The sequence below is a fragment of the Symphalangus syndactylus genome, chromosome 2, assembly GCF_028878055.3.
Source record: "Symphalangus syndactylus isolate Jambi chromosome 2, NHGRI_mSymSyn1-v2.1_pri, whole genome shotgun sequence".
NCBI classification, from domain to species: domain Eukaryota; kingdom Metazoa; phylum Chordata; class Mammalia; order Primates; family Hylobatidae; genus Symphalangus; species Symphalangus syndactylus.
In genome coordinates, this window is record NC_072424.2 from 25,376,880 (window position 1) to 25,392,123 (window position 15,244).

At 46.0% G+C, this 15,244-nt stretch overlaps 1 protein-coding gene across 24 annotated transcripts in view; it reads right to left on the reverse strand.

The window, feature by feature from the left end:
• The window catches only part of TCF7L2 (transcription factor 7 like 2), a 217,980-nt gene that overhangs the window by 65,916 nt on the left and 136,820 nt on the right, over window positions 1–15,244 (reverse strand). For 6 of the 24 annotated variants that reach the window (XM_055248904.2, XM_063617782.1, XM_055248807.2 and 3 more), the window contains one exon: window positions 11,921–12,061. The exons of the other annotated variants lie outside the window; for them this stretch is intronic. In XM_055248904.2, the coding sequence (XP_055104879.1) occupies window positions 11,921–12,061 (141 nt within the window). The remainder of the gene's footprint in view (window positions 1–11,920; window positions 12,062–15,244) is intronic. 24 annotated transcript variants of the gene reach the window in all.

The following is a 15,244-nucleotide window of genomic DNA, read 5'->3' on the forward strand; positions in this document are numbered from 1 at the left end:
CACTGCAGCCTCGAACTCCTAGACTCAAGAAATTCTCTTGCCTCAGCCTCCCAAGTAGCTGGGACTACAGGCAGGCACCACCATGCCTGGCTAACTTTTTAATTTTTTGTAGAGATGGTGTCTTGATATGTGGCCCAAGCTGGTCTCAAACTCCTGCCCCCAAGTGATCCTTGAGGCCTCCCAACCCAAAGCCCTGACAATATAGGTGTGAACAACTGTGCCCAGCTATCTTATGAGATAAGATATATCCTCCTCAAAAGGCTTGCAGGAATTATGACTTTATCATTAAATCTGAAAGAGGGAATAACAAAATGCTCCTTTTTATAGGGAGGGGACAAATCCATTGAGTAGAACGTCCTATTAAACGCTGAGAAGGATAAGATACACGTTGAAGAAGGATGGATTTTTTTTTCCCCCCCTTGAGATGGAGTTTTGCTCTTGTCACTCAGGCTGGAGTGCAATGGTGCGATCTCAGCTCACCACAACCTCCTCCTCCCTGGTTCAAGCGATTCTCCTGCCTCATCCTCCCGAGTAGCTGGGATTACAGGCATGCGCCACCACACCTGGCTAATTTTGCATTTTTAGTGGAAACGAGATTTCTCCATGTTGGTCAGGCTGGTCTCAAACTCCCGACCTCAGGTGATCCACCTGCGTCAGCCTCCCAAAATGCTGGGATTACAGGCGCGAGCCACCACGCCTGGCTGAAGGATGGAATTTCTTTTGGCTAACTTGAACCTCAATTTCAACTAAAGTGCCCTATTCCACACAACATGAAAAAAGAATCCCGTATACTCCTCCACCTTCCCTTTCCACCTGATTTGTTAATCATGCCCAGAGGGTTGCAGTAAGTTTAACTGCAGACATTTATTTTGGTTAATGGAATTCTAAGCCCATAAGTTTTCAGCAGGGAAGATGAGATAATCTTCCACTGTGTTTTTCTAAAGCAAATATTTAGTGCTTTCATCTTTTAGTGCCCTAACATGCAATCTGTCACCCAAATAAGAAAAAAAAAATATATACCTTCTCACGTGGGTGTTTGCAGAAGTGACATCATGTTTCCAACTTCGATCAGACAAATGGCAAACACGTCCAGAGCAGAGCTGATCATTCTGCCTTCTGCCTTCCAGAGGCAGATTCGAGAGAATTAAGACCCCACAGTGAAACTTGCTGTACTTGTGGAAAGAATGCCACCACCCGTTTTCTAAAGTACCCTATCATTTCAATGGGGATGCTGAAAAGCAACTTGTTTCCTGGCTACTTTGTTCTTCTGCTAGTACCTGGGCTCTCGGGATGCTTTGTTTATAGTGTGTGGTTGTTAAAAATGAAAGCCATTCTTCTCCCACCTGGAAGACATTCCTCTACAGAAACCTGTTGCCAGACAATGGGAGTTTCTTATCAGTAAAAGTCCTTCCTCTCAGCTAAGTCACGGATGACCTGACTCTACCACACGTGCTGAGAATTCCTCCAGCCCGCTAAGAGAGAGGTAGAGGGAGAAGGAACTTGGGACAGAAAAGCTGGGGTACCTGCGTGGAGGGCAGTTACAATGTTTTTGCTTTTTCCTGATCCTGAAGTGATTTTAGATGCTGTAAAGCTAGGAGAGCTACAACTGTATTCTGGATGCCACCTCCCCTCCCCTCCCCTCCCCTCCAATTTCTGCTTTCTGCCCAGGGTCACTGCTCCCACTTCTCAATTGGCTGCGATGGCAAGTCTCCAAGTAATTACAAAGACAGGAATTGGATTACACAAGAATTTACATGTGTGCGATGGCTGTTACCTTCCCCAGCGAAACGCAGGGCAGAAGCATCATCTACTGTTCACTCGAGTGTGACACTCTGAGCTGGGACCTCGGGGGTCACCTCTCATCATTTCCCAGGGGGAGGACAAGCACACACAGAAGATCCCCACCACACACATAGCCCTACATTGCACTTTTCCCTAAGAAAGCATAAGCTCTGAACAACAGCCAGGAAGACGGCAGCTCTGGTCTTCCCGTGCGTGTAGCAGCTCGTTCCAGAGCCTGGGTGGGGATGCACTGAGGGTTGGTGCAGGCGGCTTGGATGCTCTCCTCTTGCCATTCCTGGTTTCATCTAAGTAGTGGGGCAGGTGAGGACAGCCTGGGAGGACCAAGTTGGGTCAATAAAATCTACAGACATACCATCTTCATTTTAAACATTATGCCCCAATCTTGAAAATCTGTCCCGACATCTGAGAAAGAGTAAAATAAATAATTCAAAGCAGAACACTCCAAAAGCTGTTTTCACTCTGAGGCCTATATGGTCAGCAATAACATATTTCCCTCGCTATTTTTTCTTTGGCCACTGTTGGAATTAGCTTGAATTCTCATAAATCCACAAAGGGGCCCAGAGCATGCTAGGTGTACAGGCAAGGACAGCCTACAATGAAGAATAGAAAATCCAACCAAAACTTGCTAATAACTAACAAGCTGACAACCATGGCACTGCAGTTACATCTCTTTCGCAGGAGAGGGCTGGAGAAACAGCAGAGCAGAGCCCCTGACAATCAACAATGAAAAATTAGCCCTGGAATGGGTGAAGTGAATCAAGTCGGCACTATCTATCACATGGAGAAAATAATAAAACCCACATCTCCAGTGACTACACAAAGGCAGCAACTAGACACGTATAGGGCGATGGATCCATTCTGTGTCCTATGTGGCGGCAATAATACGAATTTATATTACAATTCATAGAACTGGAGACCAAAAGAAAAAGTCAATGATCATAATATATTTTAAAATACATTTTTGTTTTTTGTTTTTTGTTTTGTTTTGAGACAGAGTCTTACTTTGTCACCCAGGCTAGAGTGCAGTGGCGCGATCTCGGCTCACTGCAACCACTGCCTCCCGGGTTCAAGCGATTCTCCTGCCTCAGCCTCCCAAGTAGCTGGGACTACAGGCGCCCACCACCACGGCTGGCTAATTTTTGTATTTTTAGTAGAGATGGGTTTCACCACATTGGCCAGGCTGGTCTGGAACTTCTGACCTTGTGATCCATCCTCCTCGGCCTCCCAAAGTGCTGGGATTACAGGTGTGAGCCACCGAGCCCAGCCTAAAATACAATTTTGTTAATAAAAATCCCACGTCTCGCACTTGACCCTCATACCTTAAATCAGGGCACAGAACTGCATGCCATTGAGTGCAGATTTGAAAAACAGCTGCAAGTGACCTGACCAAGGAAGATCCCAGTGCGGAAAGCCCCAACGGAGACCTGGATCTTATAGATTTTGCTGTCCCAAACCGGAAAGGTCCAAGAAGAAACAAACATCCCCAACATATCACTACATCATGAGGGTCAGGAGCCTGTGCCAGACACTGCTGCCGCTACCAAGGAAATGGGGAAGGGCAGGGAAAGGACCTATCTTCCCTTCAGGTACGACATGTGTTTCTTCTTTTTTTTTTTTGAGACAGAGTCTCACTCTGTCACCCAGACTGGAGGGCAGTGGCATTATCTTGGCTCACTGCAACCTCCACCTCCCAGGTTCAAGCGATTCTCCTGCCTCAGCCTCCCGAGTAGCTGGAATTACAGGCGCACTACCATGCCCGGCTAATTTCTGTGTTTTTAGCAAAGATAGGGTTTCACCATGTTGGCCAGGCTGGTCTCCGACTCCTGACCTCAGGCGATCCACCCGCCTCAGCCTCCCAAAGTGCTGGGATTACAGGTGTGAGCCACTGCGTCTGGCCATGACATGCGTTTCTGAAGCCAGTAAAAGATGCCATAAGCAATCCCTCCAGGGAACACCTTTCCCTCTCGCCTCCATATATCTTTCTCATGGGTTTTTTTTTTTTTTTTTTTTTTTTTTGAGACAAGAGTCTCACTCTGTCACCCTGGCTGGAGTGCAGTGGTGCAATCTTGGCTCACTGCAACTTCCACCTCCCGGGTTCAGGTGATTCTCCTGCCTTGGCCTCCCAAGGAGCTGGGATTACAGGCGCCTGCCACTGTGTCTGGCTAATTTTTTTTTATTTTTAGTAGAGATGGGGTTTCACCATGTTGGCCAGGCTGGTCTCGAACTCCTGACCTCAGGTGATCCACCCGCCTCGGCTTCCCAAAGTGCTGGGATTATAGGCGTGAGCCACCGCGCCTGGCCTCCTCATGGGTTCTTCCACAACTGGCAAGAGGAAAGAAATTTGTCCTGAGAGAGAGTTGTGACAACCTACACACTGGACTTCCCCCTGGTTGTTACAAGTTGCTCCTACTTTCTAGTGGAGCTCATTTCTCAGGAACAAGTGGACTTCTCATCTGTCACCCTGGCCCCTGGCGAACCACAAGGCTTACCACAAATGCTGCCACAAACCCAGCAGGCAGGAGCTGGGATGAGCACTAAGTGACAGAGTGTGCAGGACCCCTCCCAACCTGCCCTGTGTGTAGATCACAGGCAAGCTACTGTCATCTCCCCCAACTCTGTTTTTCTAAACAGCAAGAGGCTACCACCAGGACAGGGATGGTGATGCGGGGCTCAGGCTAAGCTTGTCTGACCCAGTGACCGGTGGAATGGGAGCAGAAGCCGAGCAGGGGGGTCCCATGTCCTGCAGTCACTACATGCCTCCTCACTTCTCCCTCTTATTTCTTCTTTCTCTGGTGTCTTCGTTGCTTTCCCATCCCCACCCTCCCCTCTGGACGGAGCTGGCTTTTCCAAAACAGAAACTTTCACTCTGAGCACAAACAGGCCTCTAATTTAGATCTTCCCAGCCAAGAGCTTTTCTCCCTGCTGCACTGGCCTCTGAAGCTGGCGGTGAGTGTGCTGTGACATGGCCAGAATCTAAAAGGGTGTGGCTGCTCCTCTTTCATTTTTGGCCCCCATAGAAGAGGCCAGACATTGATCAGGAAAAGCAAATCTGGCCTCCTACGGCACTTCCACCACACTGAAAAAAAAGAAACTACTGATTTTTCTTAATGCAAACCGGTTTGAAATGGCCTTTCAGAGACGTGACAGAGAACACTGGGTGGGTGTGAAGTAAAAGGTGAAAGATGATGGCGCTCCTGGCTAAACCAGCAGCAGCTGATGCAATAAATACCTTTCCAATAAGGTCCATAGGACAGGCCTTATAAGGAAGAATAAGAACTCAGATCTGCTATTTTGCTTGCCTAATAATCACTGCCCTTAATAAAAATGAGTAAATTAAGTTACAGAGTCTGGGCTGAAATATGGTTCCTCTCCATTTCCAAATTCCAAACGTCTACCTTGCTGACGTCATAGAAGGGATTGATATCTGAGAAACAGGTACATCAACAGAGACGCTGACTGATAGGCAGATAAGTCAAAACCACCCCTGCAGCGTCTACCCCTCTCCCTAAGTGCTAACGGCATATTCTCATATGGGAGACCCTATATGGAATACAAAGTCTTAAGGCTAATTTATACTCTCCCTTGACTCAGACTGGCACATTAAAAAACTGACCTGTCACCTCACAGCATTACAAAAGGGGAGGAGCCAAAACAATCAACTGTAGGGATGACATGTCACACACTAAAGGCCCAAATCTTGTCTACGAATACCTCTGCCACACGAGACGCAAAGAAAATACGTGACTCACGACGAAGGGGGAAAAGGGAGGTAGCCACTAACGTGGAGAGACACAGGCACAGCTTGGGGCACCCTGGGGGTTTTCAAGTGGGCTCACTGAGGCTAGGATGCAGGATGCAGGAACACTCCTGTCTTCTGCATGGATGAGCTCCTTGGAAGACCTCCACGGAGAGTGCCTGGGCTTCCTGCTTAGTATACAAAATGAAAAGGATAGCGTTTACAATGACATCTCTTTGCAGTCCAAAGAATGGTGAACAATGAGGGAAATGGGGCCAGAAATGATCCCGGCTTCTCTGCGTCTGTTTTCCTGGTGGCAAGCTCTGCAAGCTCTGCATCTGATAAGTAGAGTGGGACTACTTCGTGTTCCCTCTACACTGGGAATATGACCTCACTGAGGCATTAAAAATTCCCAGGGAGGCACTGCAGTGTCCACTGATGCTACCACAGCGGTTGATCAGCAGAGAAAATTTGTCCGCTCATTTAGCCTAAAAGACTTCAACAAAAAAATATTGGCAGATAGAGAATGTGGGAAAGGAAAAAATAAAAATAATCTGGCAGTCCCACCTCCCATCCTACCCAGTGAGCATGAACTGCGGTAGAGAGGGGGTGACGAGGAGTTGAATTTGCTGGCCCACTTGCACAGATCGATCCGGGGCTATACATGCGAAGCGATGATGGGTCACATACATCAAGGGGGCATTATGGAATGTTCCAGAATCACTCTCTCTTCACTGTTTGCAACTTCCACCCTCTGCCACATGAGATGCAGTTGCACTATCAATAGTGGAACTTTGTTTTTTGTTTTTTTGTTTTGTTTTTTTATTTTTTGAGATGGAGTCTCGCTCTGTCACCCAGGCTATAGTGCAGTGGTGCAATCTCGGCTTACTGCAACCGCTGCCTCCCGGGTTCAAGCAATTCTCCTGCCTCAGCCTCCCGAGTAGCTGGAACCACGTACCCAGCTAATTTTTGTACTTTTTAGTAGAGACAGTGTTTTGCCATGTTGGCCAGGCTGGTCTCAAACTCCTGGCCTCAAGTGACCCACCTGCCTCAGCCTCTCAAAGTGTTGGGATTTCAGGCATGAGCCACAGTGCCCGGCCAACAGTAGAACTTTGGAAACAGTCTGTGTTCATTGGGGCAACAGCTAAGCATATTAAGGGACAGGAGGGATAATCATTAGTACTTTCACAGTTTTTGTGGCATACATAGGGAAGTGTTTCTAGTATAGAGAGATGTAAAATAAACAGAAAACAAGTGCATGTACAGTATGATCCCAGCTATGATTTTTAAATCACATTTTTTAAACGACTGAGAGGAAGTATTTCAAAATATTCACTTTGTCTTGGAGGGGTATTTCTTTGGTTGTCTCATCTGCTTCTTTATATAATCAGGGGTAGGAGATAAATGAAAATATTTAGTTAGCAGAATGCTTGCTAATCCAAAGTTATAATGTAGAGAGTTCTAAATTAGCAAATACTTCCCTTCTAGTGCACTTCATTGTGTAAATCCAAATTTTCCATACATACCACGTACTGAAAAATACAGTACCCAGGAAATGAAGCAACATCTATATTTGTTTCAAATGACTAACAAGCAAAAATAAAACTTTGACCTTGATGACATGCTTTTTAGAAATCAGACATATAATAAGCCACATAGGATGTGGTCTAATAAACCCAAGAAAAGTTTCATTTCCTCTCACCAAAATGGCTAACTCCTTGCTTATGTGTCTAGCTTGGCAAATTTAGCGGAAGTCTCTTCTTCCCTGAAATTTCTAGATTGAGAGGTTAATAAGCAAGTAGCAGCAATAATGTGCCCCTCCTGAAAATACACACATGCGTGGGCACGCACACACCCCCCCCCCAAAAAAAAATGCAATAAAAACAGGCTCAACACCAGCAAAAGGGTAGGTCAACCACAAAATCAGAAGGACAGAGTGCACCATCTCGCTAATCCCTGGCCACTGATCAGGAAAAGTTTATAGAACCCCTGAAGAGGAAGGAAACAAGGAATCAGGGAAGGGTTTGGACAAAGAACTTTTTTAAAGTTTGTTTGCAAGTACTTCCGTGAAAATGGTATTGACTGAGCAATTACAGGAAGAAAAAAAAGAAAACTCTTTCTTCTTATCTGAATGCAGTTATATGCCATGGGTCACACCCTATTATTGTCACTATTAAACATGTTAATAGCCTCAATGTAATGACTTTGTGTGGTGAGCTTTACAATGTACATGAATAGCTAACTAGAAAGAAATGACTCATCTCTGCCCAGGTGGATATTGACTTTCTGAGTCACATTTACTCAGCTGGTCTACCAACCTTAATTCCCTAGAGGAAGGGATCTAAAGGGTTCAAATCCGGCTGAATTACATGGAAAGAAAGAGAAGGGACAATGAATTTAAAATGTGGACGAGACAGAAAGTACAATTGTTGAGACTTGTAAGAACTTAGGTATCCTGAACCAAAATTTCCTCCCAACTCCTAAGGCGGCTGAGTGAAGAAAAGGATCAAACACCTTCTCCCTGAACAAGTGGAAGATGGTTGGTATCACAGCTCTGAACCATGGCCAAGAACCATGGCCCTTCATTACCAGCAATTTTATAGCTCTCACCCTTCAGCTGTGTGATCTTAGGGATGTTGCTTTCTCTCTCTCTGGCTCAGTTACCTTAATTGCAAAATGGGAATAATCACAGCACCTCCCTCATAAGGTTGCTATCAAGGTTTGGAAAAGTTAATATAGGAGGTAGTTACAGTAGTTCTTACAGTAGTTCCTGGATCACAGGAAGTCTGTGTTAAATGTCAAGGGATCTCTGTAGGTACCCAGTGGAGCAGACTGCGGGAATATCCCACGACCACCCCATTACATCACAGAGCGGGGAAGCACCTTGCCAAAACAGTGAGAGTTGGACTCAAACTTAGTTCTGACGACCAGTCACAAGAGGTTCCCACCACACTCCGCAGAGCCATTTCTATCACACCCAGGCTGTGGGATCAGGATTTTCAGACATCACCAAAATCCTTACCCTGCCCCCACACCCCCCTGGCAGAGGGAGTCTTGCCCTGTGGCCCAGGCTGGAGAGCAGTGGTGCTATCTTGGCTCACTGCAACCTCCGCACCCTGGGGTTCAAGCAATTCTCCTGCCTCAGCCTCCCAAGTAGCTGGGATTACAGGCATGTGCCACCACGCCTGGCTAATTTTTGTATTTTTAGTAGAGACGGGGTTTCACCATGTTGGCCAGGCTGGTCTCGAACTCCTGACCTCGTGATCTGCCCACCTTGGCCTCCCAAAGTGCTGGGGATTACAGGCACGACCCACCACGCCCAGCCACCACCAAAACTCTTGAAGTAGGTACTAGGAATGTTACATGTGAATTTCCACGGAAACCTACATGGAACACATAACTGAGCTACTCCAGCAGCAACTGGCCCATCACACAGACACACCATCAGGGTGTGATTCCTCAAGAATCTTGCTAATTGCCTGTACCAGTCTGAGCCCACCAGCTCTCTCACCAAGCACCCCCTTTATATACAGCCCGTACGTGAACCTTTATCACTGATGGAGAAATTGAAGCACAGATCAGTCGAGTAACTTGCTCAAGTTGGCACAGCCCATAAGTGTCATCTTTGTACCTCACCTATTCACAGTTTACAGATTTAGATGACATCCTGGAAACGTGGCATTTTGGCGCATCCCTGGGAGATGCTTCTGGGTTCTGACGACAAGGCTGAGAAATGCTCACTCACTGGCGCCAGGGATCTAATCAGCTCCTGCGGATCTTGAGTTATAAGGAAGAAACTCAGTCTTTCTGTTTCATTTTCCTCATACTTAAAATGGGTGCCTGGTTCCTTTATCTACCTTCTGCCGCCAGCCAAAGATTAATGAGTTACCATGTGCCAGGCTCTGATGGGAGAATAGCTAATTCATATCATCTTATCATAAATAGCCAGAATGAACAGCTATGCTTATTAAAAGCTGAACCAATGAGAGGCTACTGAAAAAAATCTTCTACCAGGCCATGGCTAATGCAGAGAAAAGGGGTCCTCACTGCTCTATCAGACCCAGGCCAGTTAAAGGGAATGCTCCTTACACACAGAGACAGCAGCTCCAGGTAATCAAGACATAGGCGTGGCCCAAGAACATGCAAGATCAGAGGCAAGAATGCAAGACAGTGAAAAGTCCGAAAGATTCCAGAAACATTTTGAGACAGAGTCTCGCTCTGTTGCCCAGGCTGGAGTGCAGTGGTGCGATCTCGGCTCACTGAAATCTCTGTCTTCCTTCCGGGTTCAAGCGATTCTCCTGCCTCAGCCTCCTGAGTAGCTGGGATTACAGGTGCGCGCCACCACGCCCAGCTAATTTTTGTATTTTTAGTAGAGGTGGGGTTTCACTGGTCTCGAACTCCTGATATCGTGATCTGCCCGCTTCAACCTTCCAAAGTGCTGGGATTACAGGCATTGAGCCACTGCACCCAGCCACATCTTCAGTTTTATGCACATCTGGCTAACGGGGAATAGGTGGACCAGAGGATTTCCACTTTGGTACATGAAGTTACTAAAGAGAATTAGGCACACGTTATAGTGTCAAAAAGTGTTCCTAGAATTAAAAGTAGAAAGAAATTGCAAAACCGTATGAGGTGTAATACCAATTTTGCAAAACACTTTTAAGGTTTGTGCACATGAATGACTAGAAATTTGGAAATGTATCCAAATATTAAGAGATTATTGGCCAGACATAGTGGCTCACGCCTGTAATCCTAGCACTTTGGGAGGCCAAGTCAGGCGGATCACCTGAGGTCAGGAGTTCAAGAACAGTCTGACCAACATGGCAAAACCCCGTCTCTATCAAAAATACAAAAATTAGCCGGGTATGGTGGCAGGTGCCTGTAATCCCAGCTACTCGGGAGGCTGAGGCAGGAGAATTTCTTGAACCTGGCAGGCGGAGGACACAGTGAGCCAAGATCACACACTCCAGCCTGGAAGACAGAGTGAGACTCCATCTCAAAATAAAAAATAAAAAAGGCCAGCCACGGTGGCTCACGCCTGTAATCCCAGCAGTTTGGGAGGCCGAGGCGGGAGGATCACGAGGTCAGGAGATCGAGACCATCCTGGCTAACACTGTGAAACGCTGTCTTTACTAAAAGTACAAAAAATTAGCTGGGCTTGGTGGCGCGCACCTGTAGTCCAGCTACTCGGGAGGCTGAGGCAGGAGAATTGCTTGAAACCCGGAGGCAGAAGTTGCAGCGAGCTGAGATCGCGCCACTGCACACCAGCCTGGGCAACAGAGCGAGATTCTATCTCAAAAAAGAGAGAGAGATTATCAATAGGTAATGAGTATAGGTATTTTACATTTTCTTTATATATTTTTACAGTTTCTAGTTCTCTTATATGGCTATTCATCACTTCCTACACCAGAACAAACTTTTAAAGATGACTTATTCCACGTTTTCTCTCTCCAACGGCAAGACTTATATACATATGTATTACTCCAGGTCTCTGCCTGCTGGAGGCACTGCTTTCTGTTCCTATGGCTCCAACACATAGCACAGCACCCAGTAGGTATACAATAAATGTTTTTAAAGACAGAGGCTTTATTAATTGGTTCATAAATACTCACTTTTCTTTTTTTAAAAGCTAACATTAGTACTAAATCATTTGCTGTTTAAACCTAAGAGTTCCTTGAAAATGTTTCATCTGCATTGACTTTTGCTTTTCTGAAGATAAAAGCATGTTCTAGATGTTATTTTTTCTTCAGGACTATTAATTTGAAGAGAACTGTCACTCCCAAGCACTGAGCAGTGTGGGGTATTGACACTGTATTGAATTATTTAAAGGAAATTAACAATGCTTCCTGTCCTTGGAGAGCAACATTTGCGAGTAAAGCCATTCACGGCTGCCTCTGTAGGTATTGTCGAGGCAAAGTGGGCATTTTCCAGCACCCTGAATTTTAAAAGAAAATCTTTAAGTTCTAAATTACTAGGAACGAAGGCAAAGTTGAGGTGGTAACTTCTCCTCCATTGTGAACTGTGAAGAGTCCCAAGAGACACTTCCTGGGACCAAGTTTAATGGGATAATGTTGTGCTCCTCATTTTCACGGAAGTTACGTGTGGCACTGGATCACGAGGCCTTCACTGGGAGCCAGGCATCCTGGAGTCATGGGAGCACCACCCTCCACCCTCTCCTTGTAAACAGGCGTTTTTATGGCTGTGATATCCCTATCAGTGGTCAGCACACCCAGACATCATGGCACCCAAAATGACAGTGACCCAACAAGAATTCAGGGATCGCAGTGGATGGGCCCTGCCCTAAAGAGAGGTAAACTTTGGATGGGCGGCTTCATTTTAGAGCTAGCTCATCTCATACCGTCATTCTGCTCCGAGACCTACCTCAATACACCAGGGCTCCCCAACTTTTTGTAAGGAGTGGCTCCTTTTCATGTCCCTGAAGACTTGAGTGCTGACAGTGAAGTCTGAGGGGGGGTAGAAGTGCTGACAGTCATGTCCCTGAGTGCAGCAAGGGAGGGGGCTCTGCTGCCAGGAAGAAAGGGGAACAGAGTAAGGCTCGGGAGCGAGGGGGACACGTCACCAAGGCACACACAGCCCCCAGCCTTCCTTTCTGCCCTAACCCACATTTCTATAGAAGCTCCATGCCAGAAGGATTACAGTCCCCAGCACGAATCAGAACTCTCCTGTTTCCCTGCCATCCAGCTCAGGGTCCCTTCTAGGAACATCTGAAATGCAACCTCCTCCAGGCAGCCTTCCTGTTGTGTACTCCCACCCCTACCCACCATTCTCCTAATGGGCATGGCCTCCCCTTCCTCTGAGCCTCTCAAGAACCAGCTAGCTAGCATTTTCTCTCTCAACTTACCTTACTGAATCTATTAGTTATGTGAAATTGCTGATATTTCTGTCCTACAAAAATACAATTACATATGGTTCCACTTAATACTTCAGCTGTTTGGGGAGCTGATCTTTTTTTTTTTTTTTTTTAAGAGATGGGGTGTTGCTATGTTGCCCGGACTGGACTTAAACTCCTGGGCTCAAGCAATCCTCCTGTCTCAGCCTCCCAAACGGTTAGGACTACAGGTGCACGCCACCACACTCAGCTAATCTTTTTATTTTTGTGTGTGTGTGGAGGCAGAATCTTGCTATGTTGCCCAGGCTGGTCTTGAACTCCTGGGCTCAGGCAATCCTCCTATCTTGGCCTCCCAAAGTGTTGAGATCTCAGGCAAGCAGCACCAGGCCTGGCTGATCTGTCTTCACTCATACCTTAACAGCTTTTCCTCTGCCAGGCGACAGTCTTTTGAGAAAAGCAACTATACTACCAATTCTGGACCCCTTGAAAGATCCGGCAGCACACACCTTGGGTGCTCAAGAAATATGTGTTAATTTGAATTTCAAACCCTATCACAATAGCTGCTACAGTTTACTGACAGCCTACTCTGTCTGGGGCCCTAGACAGGAGCATGCCTCTTACTCCATTAATCCTCACCCCTACCTTATGAGGTAGGTAGTATCATGCCCATTTCACAGAGGAGGAAACTGACTCAGAGACTGTAAGGAGCATGCCCAAGGTCACACAGCTAGTAAATGGCAGAGGGGGAATATAGCCCGGGTCCCAGTCAACTCATGCAAGTGCCTGCTGTAGAGACCCATTGGCCTGTCTATGGCTCTATAAACAGGCTCTATAAACAAGAGAATTTAGGGCTGTAAAAAACAACTTGTGGTCCAAGAAGGATGATTTTGCAACTGAGAAATAATATTCTACCTTTCTTTTTTTAAAAAGAGATATAGCTATGCCCTTTATGTTCATTGTAAAAAGTTTTATATGAAGAAAAACTCCATGAACCATTTTTTCACGTAATTTGTTCAGGATTAAGAATAAGAGATTGAGGATAACACCATCATCTTGTACGTTTTTACATTCACTATCACAGTAGACATAGTGGGTATGCAAGACTCTGGAAAATAGGAAATTGATAAAAATAAAGGAAAAATTTATACAACAGCAGCCACATCTTTAGAGCAGTGTGTACATAGTATACGGTATTCCCATGGGCCTCAAGTTTATCCAGATGGATTAAAACCATCCACAGGCAAAGTGAGCTCTCAAGATGAGAGGGGGCCATTGCTGCCCCATAACTGGAGCTACTCCAGGGCCCATGCTGGCTGCAGCTGACCTTGTGTCTGGATTTTGAGAGCCACCAACCAGAAGCTGAGAGATCTGCCCCCAGGAAGGGAAGCCGAGCACCAGAGGAAGTACTTGGTTCTCCACCCCTGGAGGTCTAAGGTCTCCGTCTGGGAAGCAGAGCCTCCCACTCTGCATTTCTTCACAGAGCTGATTTGTAAACAGGAGCGTGAGTCATTAGGCAAGCATGAGTCCATTTGAAAGATCAGCCCAATTTTACAGCTAAGGCTATCCTATTCAGTCCAGCCACAGCAATGACTCACCTGACTGCCTTCCACCAAACGTGACTTGATTAGCCCTCCAATTGTTTCTAGAAGGAACCCAGCAACATGAGGGTTTAATCCTCGTCTGCTTGCTTTATTTTCTAACACAATGCTGAGAGCAAAGAGGCAGAGTTACCAAAGTGCCCCAGAGAATGCGTTAGGAAAGAAATGCATCCATGGTTGCCACAGGCCACATGGTCTCCTTTATCTTCCACGGGCATTTCCTCATGGCCTTTACTCGTAGAGGAAATTGTACATTATGGAAATGTTAAACACACACACAACCTCTCTGTACAGATCTAGATATTCTTCCGTGCCTGGGAACCTCAGAGCCAAATTTATAGTTCACGTCCAACATCGCATCAGGGGCTACCGGCTTTGAACTTGTAGAATTAACCTTACCCCTAACCTTATTCCCCACCTTATCTTACTGGGCTACACTTATTTCCCTTTTTTTTTTTTTTTCTTGTGTGTGTGTGGCCTGAAGGAGGTTTATTACCCCCTCAAGACCACACTTCACCACCGCCCTCTGCTTTCCTCTTTAATGTTCTTAATTATTCATTTCCAATCCTCTTACAGAATACAAAGGCTTAATAAATGACTTCCAATTTTAGGGGGGTAGGAGATGTCTTATAAAAAGGTCAAATGTATATACAACTATAAAATCTCTTTATACCATGAGAAAATAACTATAGTTTCTTTTTTTTTTCCTTTTGAGTCTTTCTTAAAAAACAAACAAATAAAAAACTCTTCAACAAATCCTAAAGACCAGGAAATAAACATCTGCTGAGTTTTCTGCTCAGTGTCCGTTCATGATTTTTCTGGTAACACTATTGCCAGTTACTTAGGGGGCAACCCCCTGACTCTAGAGCCATGTAGCTTAGTGGAGTGAACCCCACCCCCAGCTTCATAAGTGGGTAAGTTTACACAGTCCAAGCTCACTCAGACACTGCAACCCCTTTCCATAGACGCAGGTCCAGAATCAAGGTCACAGACTTGTAGGGAAAGATAAGATCTCTCTGGACTTGAACAAGCCTCTGTGCAGTAAAACCAACTGGGAGGCAAGCAGAGCCCAGAACTGGAAGGAGATGGTTCTAATACATGGGCCCCTGGATCCAGCCATGCCTGATGCCTGATCATTCTGGACTTTCCAGTTATGGATCAATACATTCATTTTGCTCAGGCCAGTCTGAATTGGGTTTGAGGAGAGAGGAATTTAGACTCAAGCAGTCCTCACCTCAGCCAGACTGGCCTCCATAG